This window comes from Gracilinanus agilis, chromosome 3, assembly GCF_016433145.1.
Source record: "Gracilinanus agilis isolate LMUSP501 chromosome 3, AgileGrace, whole genome shotgun sequence".
Taxonomy (NCBI): Eukaryota; Metazoa; Chordata; class Mammalia; order Didelphimorphia; family Didelphidae; genus Gracilinanus; species Gracilinanus agilis.
In genome coordinates this window covers 27,582,300-27,604,506 of record NC_058132.1, presented here as the reverse complement: position 1 = coordinate 27,604,506, position 22,207 = coordinate 27,582,300, and the positions used below count along the sequence as shown (strand labels likewise).

At 45.6% G+C, this 22,207-nt stretch overlaps 1 protein-coding gene across 4 annotated transcripts in view; it reads right to left on the bottom strand.

Moving 5' to 3' along the window:
* ACTN4 (actinin alpha 4) overlaps window positions 1-22,207 on the bottom strand; it is an 80,266-nt gene that overhangs the window by 3,221 nt on the left and 54,838 nt on the right. For 3 of the 4 annotated variants that reach the window (XM_044667394.1, XM_044667395.1, XM_044667396.1), the window contains exons 5-18: window positions 21,119-21,206; window positions 19,150-19,228; window positions 17,984-18,065; window positions 16,450-16,535; window positions 12,717-12,809; window positions 12,019-12,249; window positions 11,343-11,490; window positions 4,385-4,535; window positions 2,748-2,856; window positions 1,886-2,026; window positions 1,441-1,623; window positions 1,205-1,339; window positions 575-754; window positions 321-467 (exon numbers count right to left, since the gene is read on the bottom strand). In XM_044667394.1, coding sequence (XP_044523329.1) covers window positions 321-467; window positions 575-754; window positions 1,205-1,339; window positions 1,441-1,623; window positions 1,886-2,026; window positions 2,748-2,856; window positions 4,385-4,535; window positions 11,343-11,490; window positions 12,019-12,249; window positions 12,717-12,809; window positions 16,450-16,535; window positions 17,984-18,065; window positions 19,150-19,228; window positions 21,119-21,206 — 1,853 coding nt within the window. Of the gene's footprint in view, window positions 1-320; window positions 468-574; window positions 755-1,204; window positions 1,340-1,440; window positions 1,624-1,885; window positions 2,027-2,747; window positions 2,857-4,384; window positions 4,536-11,342; window positions 11,491-12,018; window positions 12,250-12,716; window positions 12,810-15,822; window positions 15,909-16,449; window positions 16,536-17,983; window positions 18,066-19,149; window positions 19,229-21,118; window positions 21,207-22,207 lie in introns of all 4 variants that reach the window. The other variant, XM_044667397.1, reaches the window with a different exon arrangement.

The following is a 22,207-nucleotide window of genomic DNA, read 5'->3' as shown; positions in this document are numbered from 1 at the left end:
CCTTTCACCTAGGGCTCTGCATAATAGTACTGTTGCTGTATCTGTATAGCTCCCTTCTCTGTCCTGTTAGACTTGCGCACTCAAGGTAGGGACCATGACTACAACTATTCTCTCACCCTACCTCTCCCCACCCAAAAATGCCGTAGGAGCTTTGGTCAATCAATGCTAAATCAATGAATGAATGAAGGTGGGGGTTAGGGAAGGAGGGGAAGATGACACCAGGAAGGTTCTGGATGAAGTGGGTAATGGCAAACAGCCAATTTGGGAAGACTCTAGAGTTGAATTTCTGCCCAGAGGGCAGCAAGTCTGCATTTACTCACTTTATCAAAGTGGTTGAAGGATGCCCGGAACTCTTGCATCTGTTCCTGACTGATGCCCTTGGCATCTCGGGTCAAGATCTGGTTCTCCACCTCATTGATGGTTCTGACAATGGTGGTGAGGAGCTGCTCCCAGCCCACACGGATATGCTATAGAGGAGTTTGGACAGTGAGAAAAGAGCTAGCCCAGCTGGCAGGAAAGGAAGAGGACAAGGGAGTTGGAGGTCTAGGGCAGAGCAGAGGAGCACAGTCCCTACCTCCATTGTGTAGTTAGTGTGTTTGTTGTCAAAAATGAGGGCCTCCTGGATGAGCTGGTGCTGCTGTTCGAGGAGATCCAGATTGGGCTTGTAGTCTACAATGCTCTGCTCATATTGCTTTAGGTGGTTCAGCTGGTCCTCCAGGGTGCCATTCATCTCAATGGAGATGCGCCCAATTTCCTGGGTTGAGAAAAGGGAGGTGTGCCTCAAAGCAAGTAAGCCTTTCTTCCCTCAGTGATGGTTAGAGAGAGGCTGCATTCTCTTACCTGGGGCACACAACCCCTAAATGCTTCTTTCTCCTCCAGCTTAGAGGACTGTTTGATCATCTCCCCAACTCCCTTGACCAATACCAACTGCAGGCCACCAACTACATACCATCTTTGCACTTTTGCTCATGGAAGCCCCAGCAAAGCCTCCCCCGCCACTCTAACCCATAATATTCTCTCCTCCTGAGGTTAAAAGAAATCATAGCCCAAACCCAGGGACTTCATCCAGAAATTATTCTTGATTTCCTGTCTGAAGGACTCAAATGTGAATTCTTTCAGTGACCATGCACAGAGGACTATGGAGTGGATTGGACAACAGGTGGCGCTCATGGTCCTCAGTGACTGGCTCCTCCCTCTCCCTCACCTCCATCTTGGTCTGGATCCACGGGCCCACAATGTTGGCCTGGCTGGCAAACTGGCGGCGGAGGCGCTCATTGGACTGCTGCTTGCTTTGCTCCTCCAGCAGGGCATCATCCCGCTTTGGCACAAGCTGCTGAACCTGCCAGGGACAAAGTCCACAAAAACGGTTATGTTCTGTCTGGGTTGGCAGGGCAGCCTCAGGCTCCCAAAGCTGTTCCCAGCCTGTCTGGTTGGCCTTACCTTCTCCCACTTAGAGTTGATGATCTGGGGGGTCACGGTGGTATAGGGGTTGCTCCCCAACAGCTTGATATGGTTACATTCAGCAATCTTTTGGGCTTCCCCATGAATGGCTAGGATAGCCTCCCGCTCCTTGTCAGCATCCGGCAGGGTGGACTTGAATTGGTCGTGGGCTGCAATTAGGCCCTGGAGGATAGGACAGGTCAGAGATCAAAGATGGCAAGTAGGACTGCCAACAGGTTTCATGGAAAAGGCAGCTGGTCTTTCCTTTCCATCAGATCTAGGGTGGTCAAGGGGGAAGGACTCCCACATGATCTATCCAGAAAATCCCGATCTGAGAAGCAGGAGTCTCTGGGAAGGGGGAGAATAGAGAGGTTTTCATGCCTAATCAGATGACAGAATCCTAGGCCAGTCTGGTTTTTTGCAGGGATTAATGCTTCCTGTCTACCTCAATCTCCTCAATGGTGTGGACAATGAACATGTCTTGCAAGTCCTCCATTGCACTCTCCATCCAGTTGTTGAATGGGGCTGCACGCTTGGCGTATTCCAGGTGTAGCTGGTCAATTGTTTCAAGCTGTTTCTCAGTTTTCTGAAGTGAGGGAAAAATGTCATTAAAAGAAGACATCCAAAGGACAGGCAGCAAGCAGCCATGGGAGCGGGTGGAAGAGGGAAGGGCAGCCTAGCTGGCCCCAGATGCACCCACAGAAGCGTGGCTTTGGTAAGGTTCTCCTGGGAAAAGGAGCGCCCCCAGCCCCCTGTGCTTTGGGACAGTTCTCCTCCCTGTCCTCAAGCCTCAATCAGTCACTTTGCCCCTCCCCCACTGCCCTCTGGAGTCAAAGAGGTTGTTCATCTGGGGAACATCCCTTCAGAAGCTTCACCACAATGTCAGTAGTGTCCAGCTGACCTCAAAGCCCTTTCCTAGTTGATCAGCTTCCAGGGGCACTTGTGAACAATACTTAAGCCAAGGCCTGACCAAGCCAAGTCCAGAGGTGCCATTACACGCCCCCTCACCAGGAGCTGTCCCTTCACCCTGCTAACTCTCCCTAAGCTAGCCTGCAGTCCACTAAGCCCCACAGATCTTTTTCAGATCTAATGTTATCTCTCCACAACTCTTCCATCTTGTCCTCGTGGTGGGTATTTTGATCCTTAAAGCTCATGGGTGTGTCACTTAAAGCAGCCTGCACTTCTGACTGATGGGGAGAAGGCAGGGTCTGGGCAGTGCATTTAGCACCTGGGCATTTGGAGCCAGCCTGTGCTATGTGGAGGGGCCAATACTTTGTCCCTGTGTCTAGACCAAAAACTTAATTTACCTCAAGAGCTTCTCTTCGACTGTGGGTCAGTGAGCCAAGTGCATCCCACTGGTCACAAATCTTCTGGCACCGAGTATTGACACTTGGGGAATCGTAATAGTCCAGTTCACTGTGAGGATGGAGAAAGAAAGGCTGCTATCTCCAGACTTCTTCCCAGTAGCATTAAAGCACAACCTGCCAGGGCAGTGCCCCAACTGAACTGCTCTCCCACCCCCATGCCCTGACATACACTGTCTTGCCCCCATCAGAAAATCTCTTAACTCCAACAGCTCTCCACATCTCCAGCAAAGGCCAGAAGGGCCTGGCATTTCTTACCCCCTTTTTAGAAAGGAAGCATTGGGACAGTACTGGAAATCTAGGCCCCTGCAAGTATGTCTGGGTTCCCTGGATCTAGAGACAGAAGAATTTCTCAAGGCTAAATATGGGTTAGTCTATTTTGCACATCACCCCCATGTCTGTTGGCCCTCTCTTTGGCCTGAGCCAGTCTTTCAATCTATTAGAGAAGCTTTTCAGCATAGATTGGTCCATCACTACTTATGGACAGGGAAGGAGATGAGAGAATCCCTTTAGGTCTCTTACTAACATTAGTTAAAGGCTTTCTGTTGGAGACAGACAATTTGTCCCACATGGGGCAGGTTTCAAAGGTTGACTATTAATTGGAGGAAGGACATAGGACAGGATTGGACAGGTAACACCAAATGCCATCAAGTACCCAGAAGACTTATCACACACCAAATTTGCCATGGGGATAATGAGGAGAGGGAACCCTATAGCACGAAGAAGGGGCTGCATAAAAGAGGAAATCTCTCCCATTCAGGGCTCGATTTCTCCAAGTAGTAACACTGGAGATTCAACCTCATAGTCCATAACTTTGGATATGGCAAAGGCAGTCAGGGGAGGGGAGGGCTGTGGAAAGGGCAGCTCTAGACAAGGAACAGACAGTTATTTTGGGAGCTCCCTGCTGGGACTGGAAGATTTTCCATTAAGTCATGCCCTGGGCTTCCCACTTTTAGGTGGTAGACACCCCATCTAGTGGAATAAGGTGCACATTCATTGGCTCCCCACAAGCTCAGAGCTGAGTGTACTAATTGTGTGCATGAGTTTATCTGCCGAGGGTGGGGAAGTGAGGAAAAAAGTCCTGGGCTGCCTGAAAGCTCTTACAATAAAAGTATTCTAATCGGGAGAGAAGAGAAGGGGGTTGGGAGGGCCAGAACAATAGTGCCACTGTACTTTCCACTTCCCTCTCTGGTTGCAGGGCTAGGGGCCCCGGGCAGCCTTGCTCAAACACAGCCATACAGTGAGCATCTGGGCCAGCAGGACCCACAGGGAGGGAGATAGAGGGGAGGCAAAGAGCTCCCTCCCACCAGAACCATCATACTAAAACAATGTACAGCCTAGTTATATGACTCAGGAGAATAGGAAGGAAGGGATGGAGGCCTGGCTAAGGAAGGCCTCTGGAGACAAAGAGATTGGTTGGGAAAGACAAAAACCTGGGGCCATAGACAGTTCCTAGTTCTTCCCCAAAGAACCTTCTGGGAGCTGTTCCTCAAAGGTCAGATCACAAAGTGGCAGCATTTGGCTTCCTTTGAGGACATTTTCCCCACCCTAGGCCCCATGTGGGCAGGAAGCCAACATACTTCAGCTCCTGGGCAATGGCAGCAATTTGTTCCACACGGTCCTGATGGGCTGCCAGGTCGCTCTCAAAGGCCTCATGTTTCCTGATGAGGGCTTTGATGTCGGACAGGGTGGCTGTCTCATAGTCCTTCTGTTTCAGCATGGCCTCCTTACCTATTGAGGTAGGGATCAGAAAGGAATTGTCAGAACTGGGTATCAGAGACCGAGGAGAGGGAAATAAGGATGTCTGCAAGCTCCATCAAGCAGAGGGACACTCCTCACCATGAGGTAAAACTAAGGTCCAAGTTAGGGCTAACTTGGAGGAGATCCAAGAGAGGATCAGGTTCTTGTCCATGCCCTGGTTCTTCTCAAAGCCCAGTTTCAGGTTGGAGCAAGCAAGAAAATACTTGAGTCTGGCTGATCCATATCCCTGTCTGCACCCACTGGCATTGGCTCAGGGTCTTGGCTTTGCCCACTTTTTAAATAGGAAAGAAGCCAAGTTTGGCTTGGAAACCAGAAGGCCCAAGGAAGTCATCTTTTCATGGTGGTTTCAAGCAGTCACAGTTTAGGCTGTTTGTGTTACCAATTCATAAAAAGACTGATTGAAGGATGAGAGATGCCTAAACTAGAGAAGATAAGATGTGGGATGATCACAGGAGAGGGGGTGAAGAAGAAATAAATGATAGCTCTTCCCAAATATCTTTAGAACTATCAGGGAGAAAAGGGATCAAATGAGTTCTGCTTGGAACTAGCAGCAAAACTAGAAGGAATGAAATCAAGTTTAAAGAAAAAAAAGGCAGATTGAAGCTAGGAAATTTAACGAAAAAATATAATTGGAGCTTTTGAGCAAGAGGCTATATGACTGCTTGTTAGACAATGTAAAAAGGAATATTATTACTGTTCAGGTATGAACAAGATTAGATGGTTTATGAAGTACCTTCTTACTTTAGTGTCATGATTATTTGAATGAGGGCAGAGCTGGAGACAGGCCTGAGGCAGAAAAGAGAGAAGAATGTTGGATGCAGGCCCACCATAGAACCCTGAGTGGTGGGGCCCTTATCTCTAGCCAGAGCTTCCCTAGGCTAAGTTACACCATCCCATCTTTCCCAGGCTCTGTACAATAGGGTAGCTGGAAGTGTGATGGGTTGATCTGTCAGGCCTTTTGAAGAAGGAAAGAAATGCTGTTATTAGGCTTAGAGTCTGAGTAATTATATACCTGAGAACAAAAGCCAAAGGAGAATACCAAAGAAGGTTCACACCACTTAGGGGAACTTAAGAGAAGAAAAAAAAAAACCATTTCTGGGGAAAGGAAGCTCAGAGATCACTCCCTAGACTCCCAAGAAGTTCATGCTTATAACAAGCATCTCATGTAGATCCCTAGGACATATAAGGAAATCACATAATATTTATTTTTTTAGGTCAGATCAGTTAAGGTCTCTCTAAGAGTTGAGGCTCCAGCCACTCATTGGGTTCTTACTGTTAATCCATCTCTAAGTTGCAGATTCTTTATCCCTAGCAGAGAGGAGACAACATAAAGTAGAACTGGGTAGAGAGCTCCCCTCACTGACAGATCCATAGACCCAGGACTTAAGTTCTTTATGACCCTTCCATCCAAACCTAGAGGCAGAGACAGAGGCAATAAAGTTATAAATGCATAAAGTCAAGCATTTAGCCTCCTTCCCTGCTTTTTAGAAAGGTAGAAACCAAAAATTGTTCTAGTAGATTGTCTTCCTTTCACTAACACAATCAAAAACAAAGATGGTACAGAGTTAAGACTTCATTGGACAAGACATAGCCCACAAGCCCTTCTAACGGCAGGAAGTAAGGATAATAATAGTTAGCATTATTGAGAAAGTGCTTTCTTTATATGTTATCTCAGCTGATCCTCACAACCACCCTGGGAGGTGGATTGCTATGATTATCCCCATTTTACAGGCTGAGAAGTTAAGGGATTTGCCCAGGGTTGTTTATCAACTAAATGTCTGAGAGAAGATTTCGACTGATGACTCCAAGCTCATAGCTCTGCTCATTAGGCCAACCAGTTGCCTGATGAGACTAGCAGATTGGGTTGGGAATAGCAGGACAGTTGGTGGAGGGGGTAAGACTCTGCCTTAGCAGAAGGACCGCCATCATTCCCTTCAAAGCATTTCCTAAAAGATTCCGGCTCTATCTCTGGCCATTTGGGTACCTCATCCCTGAGGGAAAGGCAAAGAACAGAGTCAACAGCAGGAACAGTTTAATTAATCAAAGACAAGTTGCCCAGATGCCAGACCAACCTACCCAGGCTCTAAGTGTTTTGCTAGAATCCTAGGGCAATTCTGACAGAAAAGGGCTGAGAGATAGCAACACAAATTCAGTTGGCCTTTTTGTCTCATGTCAGAGGGAGAGAACAGGCACCAGTTTCACATGACCCTGGAGCTGAGAGCACCAGGGCTTTGGCTCTGGGGAACAAGAGTACAATGGCCAGAGTGGAGATCTGGACAGAGAGCAGAGAAAGAACAGCATTGGCCATGGAGGAAATGAAAAGGCACCAGGTCTAGTCAAGTCTTCCTAGAATGACCTAAGTGGGGCAGCCATGACTGGCTGAGGAAACACTCCTAAAGAATATGAAAAAGGTGGCAGCTGGGTGGCTCAGTGGATTGAGAGCCAAGCCTAGAGATGGGAGGGTTCTGGGTTCAAATCTGACCTCAGACACTTCCCAGCTGTGTGACCCTGGGCAGGAGCCAATACACAGTATTGACTCCAAGACAGAAGGTAAGGGCCCTAAAAACAAACAAACAAATGAATAAACAAACAAACAAATAAATAAATGAAGGGTATGAAGAGGACTCCCATAGGTCAGGGGAAGAGATATATCAGATCCAATTCAATCTAGTTATTTAAAGCAGTTTAGAGCAAAGGAATCTGCCAAAGGTCATTCAATACATACATGGATCTATGACTGCTACTTTCCTCCTATGACACAGATCATCATAGCCCATCTGAGCCTCAGTAACTACAGGAACTTCCTCTGGGACCTGGCCTCCATTGAACTCCCCTATGAAAATCTAGTTGGACAAGTCAGTTTCACCCTATTTCACACTTACTTGATATTTATTGATGAGAGGGTTGAACAAGACCACCACTGTCACACATGTTGTCACTTTGCTATGTGTTCAAGAGCTACCATGGTGGAAGAGAAATTGGTGTTCTATTTAACTCAAAAGCTTTTTAAAAAGAAAATACCGACAGGCATAGGAGGAGTATAATGGTATGATAGAATTCTCTAGATCTTTTTAGTCACTTCTGAAGTAGAGCACTGCTTGTGAAAGAAATCATGCCTGTTCCCTTAGCTCTGACTCTGAAAGTCATGGAGCCTCCCTGAAGACCAAGGTTTCTTTTCCTTCCTCTGGGTCCATCAGAGCCTTTCCCACTCTGGTCTCAATGGGGCAGACTGACTGCCCTTGAGGAGGAAATGCTTCTTCAAGAAATCTTGAAGGGCTTTTTGACCCTTTGCTTGTGGTCCTTGACTTCATCCTTCAACAGCATTGGTAAGACTTTCTTTAGCTGGTCTCAAACCCAATGAGGTTATTTGTGATTTCTATGTAGTTAACATATTTGTGATCTCTTGATCCTTAATCTTGAACCATTTCCCAACATTTTTTTTCTTACATCTGACTTATGTTAATTTAGAGCAGAGTAACCAATTCCCATTATTAAATACCTACTGCATTGTTGCACTGCCAATTGCAATAATATTCTCTCTTACAGAGACACATACACATTTTTAGGAGAGGAGTCGAGGGGAAGGAAGAAAAATTCACAGAAGACCTTTGAAGGAAACAAGATTCTAAGAGAAGTGAGAGAGGGACAGTTTGTGTAAAGGGATGGGAAAAGGAGATCGGATATCATGTGTCCTGAATAGCAAGCTTAGTTTGGTTGGACAAGAGTCCAAGATTAAAGAGGTGCAACGTACAAGCCTGAAAAGGGAGATGGGAGCCAGGTGGTAAGGGGGCTAACAGGTAGTCACTGGAGATCTTTCTCAAATTTCTCTACCTCTCTATCCTCTGCCCAGGTTACTACACTGCAATGATTTCCAAGTGGTCTTTTTTTGCACATTCTTATCATGAGCACTGAAATACAAGATAACCAACTGTCCTGTGGAATGCTTCTTATTGCCTTTGGATGCATGGCAAAAACTAGCTCAACCAATTCCTTCTATTTACTTCTTTAAGAACTCAAGAGCAATCCTTCCATTTAATTTCAACTTTCTTTCCCTTTTAGGGGTTTTGTTTATAGTGAGAATATCAAGATGTATACAATGCAATTATTTTAGCAGTGGATAATGCATTGGTCAATAGATGAGGATCTCACATGTGCAGGACTGTATTTCTGTTCTTAATAACCTCTGTCCCCTTCTGGGTCACTGTTACTGTAGAAATGGAAGGATGAAGCCCACTTTTCTAGGTTGTAATGAACTTACTGACAGAACCCTGTAATGAGCTTGTTCATATTCAGGAGTGCCAAGTCTATGAGCAAGGCCATCCAGGAAAACCTGCCAAAACCTGTGCTTGGCTGGCATGGCCTTCAACCAAACCATCCAGAGACAACAGGCAACAACTTTGTGCCCAAGGTCAGAGTCAAGCAAGTAGCAGAACTGGGATTTGAAATGAAGTCCTTGGGATGAAATTCATGTGCATGGGAGCAGAAAGATTTTTGGATTTGAAGGCAGGAGTTGAATTCAAATATTGGAGCTGATATTTCCTTTGTGTCATCCCCCATCACCGTGCCCCTTACAACTTTGTAAAAAATAATCAAGTCACAAACTAGCTAGGAAATAAGGAAAAGCATGGGGTTACAAAAAGCTCAGAAGATGAAAGCAGTATTTATTAAACACCAATTATGTGCTAAGTGCTTTATAATTATTAGCTCATTTGAGCCCCACAACAATCCTGGGAGGTGAGTACTATTATTAGCATCATTTTACAGTTGAAGAAACTGAGGGAGACAGAGATTAAGTGAATTGCCTAGGAACACACAACAGCTAGAAGTATCTGAAGCCAAATCTGAACTGAGGTTTTCCTGACTTTGAGCCCAGTACTCAACCCCCTGTGCCACCAAGCTGTCTCTAAAAACAAAGGTAACAAGCAAAGGAATCCTGGGATCAAGTCAGCTGGGTCCATTATTCCTAGAGCTTAGGGATGCTTTCTTCCTTTTTCTCAGGAGTCCTGGAGGGAAGGCAAACAGGAAAGAGGTCACATTTCCATTAAGGAATAAAGAGAACTAGGTTCAAATGGCCAATGTTTTGGTTCTAAGCCGAACAAATTATATTTCTCTCTTCTTTTCATACAGACACAATCTTTTCTCGCATGAAGAGAGGATTAGATTAGACAGCTTCAGGGAATGGAAGGAAGGCATGAACTAATTTTCCAAACTTCTGAGAAGCTACTTGCTTCAGTCAGACCACACACAAAAAAAGAGGGACATTAGTTTGTGCCCCCCTTTGTATGCTAAAGGAATTGCTAGGTAGCTTGTGTATGTAAAGCCACCCTTCAGGTACCTGTCCAGATGTGATACCTGAGTAGGCTAAGGAAGACTGACTAAAGGACACTCCTAGAATTCTGAGCAAAGGAAAATAAGGACAGGCTAAATAAGGTTTGCTTTATGAGGGCAGTGAATCTCTCTTTAGGACCAAAATCAAGTGAAATGGGAAGAGGGTAGAGGACTAAGCAAAGGCAAAAAGATAAAGGCAAATTCTAGTAGCACTTTGACAGACTGGGGTGATCCATGGTTGTCTCCCACTCCTTAGACTCTGACCATTCTAGCGTGTTCACCTGGAGGTAAATCACAGTGGGGATCATTGACAAAGACATGGAGGAATAGGATGTCTTAGACCAAGGGAACAGCTCTGAGGAATGGAAGCCCAAACACTGTTTAACTCCAAGCAGCAAAAGAATCTGCTTCTTGATCACTAGCCTTTCGCACCAAGAAGGCGGCTAAGGATCTGGCTAAAGTGCAATGTGGAATCTGTTCCTCAGGGTTTTGGAGGAATCCCTCACATTTTGGACTAATTGAAACAAATCAAGGTCAGCAAAACTCACTTTTCCTTTGGAGGTTAAATAGGCCATGCTGGGTAGGGAGGTTGCTCAGCATTTTATACAAAGGAGAATCATCCAAAATATAATAATACCTAGCAAACTTATACCTCAGGAATTAAATTATAAAATTTTAACTGACAAAATTCCAATTTAAAGAAAAAGGCTGAGAGAGAATGGCAGAGAGAGAGAGAGAGAGAGAGAGAGAGAGAAAGAACCCTACATTTATTCTTCAAATCCTGAGATATTAGAACTGGGGGCCTTCAAAGCAGCAGCATAGTAGAATGGGAGGAATGTTGTCAGGAGACCTGGCTTTGAACCCTGGTTCCAATGATTACTAGGGGTTATGCTGATGGGAAAGTCCTTTTAAGCTTGAATCTGTTTACTCATTTGTAAAATGGGAGGAACAAGTCTTTCATTCTCTCTCTGAAGATTTGGGTGAGAGAAGCATTTGTATAACCCTCTAAGTGCTAGTGAACTGTGACAGAAGGCTCAGGTTACCAGCTTTGGGAATACATCACTGTCCCCTAGCTGAGATGACATGCCCAGCGGACAAGGCCAGGGAAGGCCTGGGCATCTTCTGGGATGGTTGGCCTCACACATAGAGATGTGTGAAGAAGAAACTGAGAAGGGTTTTCCCAGAATGAGAGTGTGATCACAGAGCAACACTCTGCCAGGGTCAGACCCCCTAGTTTTATAGGGTCTTGAAGACCCCCAGCTAGCAGCATAAAGAGCCCACCTATGACAATAGTCTCTCTTAAGGCCTCTGTGAAAGGGTAGCTCAGGCTGTGGGGCTGAGGTTCAGGAATGAACCTCAGGAATCTCAGGAGAGAAATGACACAACTGCAGCATGGGCCAGCTAAAGAGAGCTCACATGAGGAGGGAAAGCCAACCCAGGGATCCCTACCATCAGTCCATGCTTCATGAATAGAGGCTTTCTGCCCAAACTTCTCTCCCAGGTGATCCAGCCGTTCCAGCCGCCGAATAACATTGAGCAGCCACTCTTCAAAGCCCTTCTCCGCCTGCTCCAGGTGCTGCCAGCAATTGCTGATGTCCTAAAAACCAAAGTGCAGAGAGATCATTGAAAGTCACTAAGTGAATGAAAGCTCACTTTTATGTCCATTAAAGGGTGGGGAGAGTGTCCCAAAGACTGTTCCACGGGTGAAAGAACTTTATTCTCTCCTCAATGGTCAGTGAGTCACCAACCTGAGTCAGGAAATGCATTTGTTCTAGTCAAGGAACAGCAAGTAGGTCAACCATCTTGGCCTTCAGAATGTCTGCAGAGTCCCTTCTAATATGCAGGGACTTCACACTCATGAACTCTAAGGTCAGTTCTTGGGAGCAGATGATTTAGATAGAAGGGACCCTCTCATATGATTAATGAGGTAATATGGGCCCCGAAAGGGAAGGTCACTTAACCAAGGCTAAGTAAGGAGCCCCAATAGAGGGATTTATTTAGCTTCCCATTTCCAAATACTACACTTTTCCCCAAACAACCATTTCCTCTTATTCCCAAAGTTAGAGAGGGATAATGAAAGCCTCTGTCCTGACCAGAATCCTGCAGCTGGCAGAGAGTCACTTACTGACACCATCTTCCCCTCGGAGGGCATGAAGGCAGGGCGATTACTCAGACGGAGTTTGGTCTGCAAAGTATTGAAGTTGATCTCCAACTGACATTTCTCCTGAACTTTGGGGGGTTTGTGCACCCGCCGGTAATCACGGAAGTCTTCAAGCTTCTGCTGCATCTCTTGGATGGTCTTCTGAGGCACACGGTCTTCTAGCCAAGGAATGGTCCGCCGGATCCACTCTAGCAGCTGTGGAGTCAGGGCACTGATGAGAAGGCTCTTAATGGACACATGTACGCACGCACACGTGCATGCGCACGCACACGCACACACACACACACACATATGCTGACTTGAATTCTGAGATTAAGTGCCACAGAAATCACAGGAGAAAGGTTTATTTTCAGAGGACAAGAGTATGTGAGATCCCTTCATGCCTAATGAGTGATAAGTTCCTCTTTACTGTTCCATGCTGAATTGATTATAACTTGTACAGTGTTTCCTAAATGTTGTTACTTCAGACACTGGTCACAGTGACAGGTTATACTGATGACACTCTACCTGCTTCCATGAAACCAGCCAAAATGTTATATATTTGCACATAGAAATCTGCTTTTTCCAGAAATTTAAATTTTTATGAGAAGCATACCTGAATGCTTTGCAAAGGCTTTTGGCCAGATGTGAAAAGAAGTGGGCCTGACCCTCAGGAGACTTACATCACTAGCCAGCTTCTCATAATCCTCCATCAGGTGCTCATTCTCCTGGTTGACGGCCAGCACCTTGCAGATCCTGTTAGCAGCAGTCTCGGCCTGAGGGAATAAGGTAGAGAGCACAGACAGTCAGGGCTAGGGGTGGCAGCTCCCCCTCCCTCCCCAGAACTGGAGGGGATAATCCTCCATTTGAAGTTGCCAAGCCAGGTCCCAAGTGCCCATCCCATCCCCTCAGTCCCACCTACCCTGCAGAACAGGGAGAAGGAAAGGAAGGTCAGTCCCAAGCAAGATTAAGTCCTGAAGAATTCCCTGGCACTTGTGTGTCCCTGTGATGCTCTCCTAAGGAAGGCTCCCGGGCTTCCCAACTTTCCAATATAAAACCCAGCCTCAATGTCATCAGCTATCATCATGCTAGGTTTAAGAAGAGGTACCCAAATACCAGGCTAGACAGCAGCCTCCAGGCACATCTGGAGAGCCTCAGCACCTCCATGCAATGTCAGACATCTGCATTTGCTTTTTGATAAATGAATTCAGCTGGCACCCCCCCAGCACTAAGAGGGGGGCACTTCTCCAGGTCCCCAAGAGACATATCTGGAACTAATCTACAAACTTCAGACATGAAAGTGATGGAATGGCTTAGCCCACAGGGCCTGGAATGTCTCTCTTGGTGCCTTGACTGGAAGGACAGCCCATGTGGTGAATCAGGAAAGAGTCTGAAGGCACAGTACAAGAATTGTGCCCCCTCCCCTCACACATCCACTGTCTTTTCCTAAGGGAAACACCAAAAAACAAGCAGGAAGCACAATTATTGTCAGGGATGAAGGGGTACACATAGGCACAGGGATTAAGGTATCTGAATTCAGGGTGGCCTCAGCATCTGGGATTGTCAGCAGAACTCTTAAAAAGTTTGCCTAGGGAGAAGCTGCCCCAGTCTCCTATCTTGTGCTCTACCAAGGCCAGAGCTACTTCCTTCGAAAAGATCACAAAAGGGCCGAGGAAGTCGAGGCAGGAGAGAGCAACCACACAGATAAAGCAAAGTGGAGAGAACCAGTACCTTTCAGGAAGCACAGAAAGAATCCCAGAGGAGAACTTGAAAGGCAGACAGCAACAGAAATAGTGAGGAGGGTCTACAGAAGGACGGGGAAGGAAAGAGAAAAGGCTGGGGAGGTGAGCTAAGTCAGTGCCCTCCGCAGGCCCCTCCCCAAAGCAGTCACACACACTTTCTGGGGGGCACTGGCACATGCTGCACGATGCTATCAGAAGCCAGCTTGAATACCTGCTCATGCTAGGGCTGCAGAGTGTAAGCCAATACAGAAAACTCCCTTAGAAAAGTGCAAGGGAAGCACCCGCACAACGAAGTCTTGGCTAGTGGAAAAGAATGTTAGTCTTTAACCTTTGTGTGAAACAGAGGTCACCCAAAGTATGTGAAGATGATGGCCCTGAACTTCCTGTTACATGGCCTCTCCCTTTCTCTAGCTGCCATTCACAAAACAGTACAACTCTTAAGAACATCCACAGAACTAATAGTGGACACTGAAAGAAGACATCTAAGCAACTAGAAAGTGATGTGAAGGCAACAGAATAGAGGTGGCACCCCCACAACCTCCAGACATGTGAGTGTGGGAAATCTCTGCATAAGCCCCTCCAGTGACAGCTGGCCAAACTCTTCACCAGAAGAACTGAGAGTATCCCTGTTGTGGCGACACAATCCCATATTCCTTTTGCACAGAGAAATCGACTCTGGGACAGGCAGGCCTACTAACACCCCACTCCCCCATGACTTTGTGGCTCCCAGCTCCACTTGAGCATCTGAGCAGCTTGTTAACTCCAGGGTTCCCCCCTCTGAGGGGGATGATTGGCTCCCTAGAAAACTTCTGGGCTTCCTTTATGATTCTTTTCCCTCTTGGATAGACATGTGCACACTCGCCTAAAGGAATAGGATTGCAGAGAGGTTGGAATATTAACCTGAGGGTGAGAATCCAATAGCCCAGGCTCCAGGCTCTTGGGCAGGTCACACAGGACTGAAATGGCACCTGCCTTCCCCACACATTTCAGCCTACCAAAAAATCCTCAAACCTAAGCCAAGTGTCCTAGGAGCCTGGACAAGTAGGAAGCAATCTGATGACTACGGGTAAGCAAGCAGTCTTCTTCCTAGCTTTTGACAGGGTCCAGAACAGAGTTGTCCATAGAAAGAAAGACAAGACACAGAGGAAAGAAGAGTCCAGGCTCCAACCCCCCCCCACCCATTTCTGGTTGGTCTATTTGGATTGCAGTGTTCCCTCTCCTAGTTTCTGGAGCTCAGGGGAGGCCATGAGTGTAAGAAAGAGAAGACTAAGGACTCAATAAAGACAGCTGGGTTTCAGGGAGCTTTCTGCTCCTTAGGCTAGGTTATGGGAGCTCTGGAGCCAGGAGAGCCAAAGGTTCTCTCCTCAAGGTGTTTCAGAAGAAATCTAAGTCATGATAAACTGAATTGGTGTTCTTAATTTAATGATTAATTCCTCCATGGCCTTTCCAGGGTACTGTGGGGCTGAGCTAAGTAGAAAGCTAACAGAGAAGGAGGAGGAGGAGGCAGCGGCTACAATGGGCAGTATCTTTGCAAAATTTTGAGTTATTATAAAACAAAATGCAGCAAAAAGCTGCTATTCCTAGGTCATCCAGAGTCCTAAGCTATATTTATCTGTGTATAGACAGCAATGGTAATATAATCATTTCCATTTTGGGTATGATGGGAGAGGGCTTAATAGATATACTGAGATGATCAAAGTATAATCTGATAGTCATACCACTCAGCATACCATCACAAAGCTGGCTTGGTTAATAACTTAAAATGTCAAAAGGAATCTTGGTGCTCCTGCCAGTTGGGATCCTGGGCTGATCATGGGCATTATTTCACACTGTTATTTCTAGAGCCTTTTAGAAAGCCTTCTGAAGAAAGTGACAGGATTGCCTCACCTGCAGTGCTTCTGCATGGGGTAGAAATCATAAGAGCCAGGTACAGATCAGACTGGCCTCCTGATATAATCTATGCCCTGGCAATTGTTCTAACTAGAGATTTCTCACTGGGAGACAGCCCCAAGCTGCAGCACTAAGGGCTCCCCCACCTGAAGCTCACCTTTTGAGCCCCCGAGAAAGCGTGGTAGAAGCAGGACACGTATGTCATGATGGCCTTCTCATCGGGCCTCAGAGTGCCCACAATATCTGCGCAGAGAGAAAGAGAAAGGCAGGAGAGAGTGAAAAGTGCAGGGGCAGCAGCTGGAGCCAGGGCCCTGGGCTCATGCAGGAGAAGAAAACAAGCATTTGCTCTGGACTGGAAACCAAGCCCCAACTTGGCTAGAAGATTCTGCGTGCGTGCGTGCGTGTGTGTGTGTGTGTGTGTAAGCTTGTCCTGACTCTACAAATTAGCTTCTCAGATTTAAGGGGTGTGGGGTGACACAAGCTTAAAAAAAGCGAGTTCAATCTCCAACCACACCTTTTCTTGGCAAGAATTTGCCTGGGAGAAGAAGCAGGGATGGGCCCCCCAAGCCTGAATGGATAATGTTCTGTGCCCAGCGATGCCCTCTTACTGGCCCTCTGAAGATGACTACTGCTAGGGGGAAGCACGCAGCTATGCGCCAAGGGGAAGGGGAATGGCTTCCAGTCAGCGAGAGGCCACTGCCATCTGCAAGAGAAACAAGGTGAGCATGGGAGGCTGCAGGGGCAGAGGGACAGCGAGGCAGGCCCAGCCCTCTCCGCCGGGTACCTTCTGCGCTCCCGAAAAGGCATGGTAGAAGCTGGACACATAGGTCATAATGGCCTTCTCATCAGGACGGGCTGTGTTCACGATGTCTGAAAGTGAACAACAAGGGTTAAAGCAGCCAGCAGGTGGCAATCTGCTTGCTGGGGTGGGGACTGAAGGGAAGGAGAAGAGGGCACAGGGGTGCCAGGTTCAATGACAACCAGGAAAGCAGTTGGCTGCCGCCGCCTAGGAAACAACATTAGTGTAATGGAAGTACCCTGGACTCTCCTCCCAGCTTAGCCACTAATCAGTTGTGTCATCTTGGTTCAGTTCTTTCACTTTTGGACCGGACCTGATTAACCCTCTTTACAATGATGGGACTGAACAAGATGGTTTCAACAATCTGACATTCTATGTACCCCCTTCCCAATGGTACGGTATTTAGGAAGGCCCTAAGATTATAGAGACAAAAAAGAATGAGGCCAGAAAGATTACTTGGAGGGCCCATTTCTCTAGAAGAACAGGACCATCAGATTAGGCAACTGATCACTGAGAACATACAAGGAACACTGCTGGTCCAAAGGAAGTTTCCTCCTTTCAGGAGAACTCCCAGGGTTTTGTTGTGGTTCAGTCATGAGTCCTATCATACTATTTCAACCCTAGTTAAGAGTTTTCTTGGCAGATACTGTGGTGGTTTGCCATTAGTGTATCTCACAAGCCAGATTTGAACTCAGAAAGGCATCTTCTTGACTTGAGGCCCAGTACTCTATTGCATTACCTAGCTTCCCAAATAAATCAATTTGATTTTCAGCTGTGTCTGACTCTTCATGACCTCATTTGGGGTTTTCTCAGGAAAGATATTAAAGTTGTCTGTCATATCCTTCTCCAACTTATTTTACAGATGAAGATACTGAGGCAAACAGGGTTATGTGATTTTTTGAGTTCAAGTCTGGCCTCAGACACTTAGAACTCAAAAAGAGTTGTCTTTCTCACTCCAGTCACTCTAGCCACTGCACTACCTAGGTGCATCTAGCATCTGGATAGAAACTAAGAGTCTTCTGTTCAAATCAAGCCTATCCTTCGAAATCAAGTGCTATCTTCTCTGACTCCTCTATCCTACAAAGAATTTTTTCCCTTTATCTGATACCTTTTTGCTACTATCAGGACTAGAGGTTTTGAAATCAGCCTGCAAAACTTCCAAGTGCACTCCTGAGTACAGTCCAAACCAGATTAAAATGAGACAGGGAAATGTGTAACAAAGGAAAAATACAAAGATGATGGTGATTTGAGGTTTTCTAAGTTGATGTTCAGCCAGCTACTAGGTCTGTTTTCATTTGTCAGCAATGACCTGGACCATCCATTTTGTCACTGATTTGTATATTAACAACACTGCCAGGTCCTCTACACTCATTTTATTTTAGAGTAAGATTCTAAAGCACCTTGGAAGAAAGGAGCTGACTTCTTCCATTTTACTGGGACACTGAAAATATCGGGCACAACTTGAAGACTTGCTACATGAATGTCTAGGAAATGAAAAGTTAGTAACTCAAGTGCTTACCCTCAGCATCCAACATCTTGGGGATATCTAGATACTTCTCAGCAACTTCAAAAGCATTATTCAGGTTTGTCACAGGGTCATCCTAGAGGAAAGAAAAGAGAGAGAGAGCAATCTACTAAAAGCTAGTAAGGCAGAAAATGACAGACCAAGCAAGGGAGGAAAAAGACTGGGAAAAGAGGACACTCCTGCTGTGGCCTCTTCTAAGTGAAATTTTCATTAACAACATCCTATATAAGTCATTCAGAATCACCAGTGCTGGTGGTGGTGGGAAAGACTGCACAAATTAAGCTATATTTACTCTTAAAGGCTCATCTTAGATTTGGCTGTAGGGAAAAATAAGATATCAACAAGGAAATCTCCATAATGCTGCTAGATTTATTTTCCTAAATCATCACTGCACATCTCAGTGTCCCCTTCCCTCCAGTTCTCCAAGACCTATAAGTTAGAGACCAAAGTTCTAAAGAAGAGCATTCAAGGCATTTCACAATCTGATCCCCATGGTCTTTCCATTCCCCTTCTGCTCTGGCCAATCTCAGTTCTAGTTCTTTCATATGTTTGCCTCCAAGATTTTGCCCCAGTTTCATGGAAGGCCCTCCCTGTTTCTCTAAGCTTTAGTTTTCTTTCAAGACCCAGCATAGGTCCAGGCTTATTCAAGGAACCCTTTAGCCAACTGCCCCAGCCTTCAGTAAGTTAAGCCCTCTCTAAAATCTTAGAAACCTTACCTTATCTGCCCTGGCTGCTTTAAAGGCATGGACAGTACCTCTTTTTTTAGTCCCAGCTACTTCCTTGTACAACCTACCTTCTAGCTGAACAGGACTGTCAAAGGACCAGATGAGGTCCTGGCTTATTTGACCTCAAATGGTCTTGGACTGTACCTTTTAATGAGAAGTAATGGCAGAATGGACTAAGCTATTTACAGGGCCAGGCTTTACAGGAATAAAATGAAGGCCTTAGAATCGCCAAAAACGAGATGGTGTCAACAGTGGAGCAAAATGGAGGATTTTCTTTAAACACTGCCCTAAGGAGTTGCAAGCCTGGCTCTCTGCAGTGCTGTGGGAGTGGGAGGGAGACAGGGATTGAAAGCCAGTGGCAGCGTTGGTGCCACCAAGCAGGGGTGCACATTTTACACAAGTGGGGTGGAGGTGAGGAGGGGCTGAAGGACATACCTTTCGCAGTTTGTCATATTCTATCAGCTCTGGCCTGTGCCTATGGATCAGGGCATTGAAAGCCAGTCCATCCTTCCAACTGAGAAAAAAGAAAAGTGTGAGTTTCCTTCTCTCTACCACTTTAAGAAAAGATTTTACTAAAAGATTTATGCCTGGGGCAACTCAGTGGCTTGGTGATTGGGCTTGAAGAAGGTAATCCTGGGTTCAAATCCAGCTTCAGACATTCCCTAGCTATGAGACTCTGGGGAAGTTACTTTATCCCCATTATCTAGCCCTGATTTTTCTGCCTCAGAACCAATATATAGTATTGATTTAAGACAGAAAGATAAAGAGTTAAAAAAAAATAGAGCCTCATACCCAGTAACTAGTTCTGAGAAGAGTAATACGAAACTCATAAAATGAAGAGCTGGAAGGGCCCTTAGAGATAATCTCTTAATTTTACAGATTAGGAAACCAAGGGATGGAGAGGTAAACAACCTAAGGTCATACAGCTGGGCTAGGATATAAACTTCAGTCATCTGAATACAAAACCATTATATATATATATATACACACACACATAAACCCAAACCCGTACTATCTTAGAATCATTACTGTGTCACTTCTAAGGTAGAAGAGCAGTAACGGCTAAGCAATGGGGGTAAGCAACTTGCTCAGGGTCACAAAGCTAGGAAGTGTCTGAGACCAGATCTGAACCCAGGACCTCCCATCTCCAAGCCTAGCTTACTATCCACTGAGCCACCGAGATGCCCTATACAAAGCCATTACTGCTCTTTCCACTGTCCTAAGGTCTATATGAACAAAATAACTTTCTTCAATAGTTCCTTTAGACAATGTTTTATCAAAACTGGCACAAAAGATAAGAGTGTAAGCCATGGAGTAAGGAAGACCTGAATTCAATCTTGCCTTGGAGACTGTATGGTGCTGGTTAAGTCATTTAACTTCTATGTTTTAGTTTTGTCATTTATAAAAGCAACTACTTTACAAGGTTGAAGAATCATGAAAAGTACTTAATAAAATGTTAGTGGTGATAATTTTTTTTTTAAATCTTTACGTGGGGCAGCTGAGTGGCTCAGTGGATAGAGCACCAGGGCTAGAGAAGGAAAGACTGATTGATATTTGCTATCAATTCTAAGACCGATGGTAAAGTGTTTTTTTCTTAAAAATCCTTGCCTTGTCTTAGAATCAATACTGTGTATTTGTTCCAAGGTAGAAGAGCAGCAAGGGCTGGGAAATAGGGGTTAAATGGTTTGCCCGAGGTCACAAAGCTGGAGCTGAGAAGTATCTGAAGCCAAATTTAAACCCAGTTTCTCCCATCTCTAGTACTGGCTCTCTAGCCACTTAATTGCCTCCTGATAATGATTAAATTTTACAGAGAAGAAAAGCAGAGAACTATAGGGATTTATATAGCTTATACAAATTTACTTTTTAATGATCAACTGTTGATGATTTTCAGAAATTGGGATTGAAGAAGAATGGGCAAGGTTGCCTGGAGCCAGTGAGATAAATTGGATGACTTGAGAAACTATGAGAGTAGCAGAAAGAGCCTTAGGTTTGAAGTAAGAGAACCCCAGTTAGAATCCCACCTTGGCTACCTGCAATCTCTATGAGATGGGAGCAAGTCAGTTAAGCTCTCTGGGACCTGGGCTTTTCCTCAGACCAGATACAATTCCAGTTCTCAATCAAGTAATACTAAAAAATGTCTCCAGGCCCGGTTCTTTAAACAATCAGTCACCTAGCTGCCTCTTCAGATTCAGTTTTAAGGAAGATAAAGGCAAACCATCTTGTGTTCACTAACAGAGAACAAGGCAGTGTCGGTCTTGCTCTGCGGTCTGGGCTTTTCTGTACTTTTCACTGTACATTCAGTGAAAGGAACACACACACACCACCACCCCTCCGGGGCACATCCCTCACACACAGACTCGCTCTCTTCTCTCACTCTGTTCTCTCTCTCAGCCCAGGGACTCACCTGATATGGAAGTTCTGCACATTGACATTCTTATATGGGGCTGTCTTTCTCTGGCACCAGAGAAGGAGACCCTCCTTGGCAGAGGTCTCTGTGAGAAAGACAGAAACAGTGAAAATGAATGTCAGACCTTGTTCCCCAGCAGGCACAATGTCCATTCACCAAGAGTATCTGCCCCAAGACACCAAAATACTAATGACAGCAACTACTTTCCACATAGTTCGAACCAATGGCCTTGTGCCATGCCCTCCCTATTTCAGCCAATATTAGCTTCCCTCATTAACCTCTCTTGTTCCATTTCAGGCCCTGGTTGTATGAGACTAACTGGCTTCCTCTGTGAGGGTAAACTTAACTTCAAACCATCTCCTAAGAACACTCTCAAGCCTAAAACTACTTTACCTGATCCTAATCTTTGGTCCTGCTATCATTCCTTCTGCCTTCACATACCTAACCCCATTCTTTATTCTCATTGTGACCTCTACTTTCTCAATCCCTCAGATCTTTCCCTCTACACTTCCCTATCTTGACTCCTAGGTGAACCAACTCTTCATTACCACTAACTCTCTTGCTACTCCTCTATCCCTGTCTCCAAACTACCACTGATCATGCTTTGCTGACAGATCTGCAGCCTTGGTTATTCCTGCCATCTACAGCCTTCCTTTCTATTCACAGGATACTGAATGGAGCTAGAAGAAATCATGAAAACGTGCTAACTTGGGAAAAAAAATTTTTTGGTAACAAATCTCAACTGGGCTCTCTCTGCAGCAAAGCAAATATTCTATTCTTCCTTAACTGGTTTGTCATCCCACTCTCCAGTCTGTCCCAATCCTCCTCCTTTCTCCTCAAATCTCTCCCAAGTAACCAACCCCCTTTCCCTAACTCTCTTCCTGAGAGTTCCTCTATTTCCCTCTCCAAGATCTCCCAACACTATCTCAAAGAGATGGCCTTTCTACCTTCCAAGGTCAAGCCCCTTCTCTGCACACTTGAGGTCATTACTTCATCATGTATAGTGCAGAAAATTACACCCTCTATTACCTATACTCTCTCATCACTCCTTGTCTGCTGCCTACAAACATGCCCATGTTTCATCCA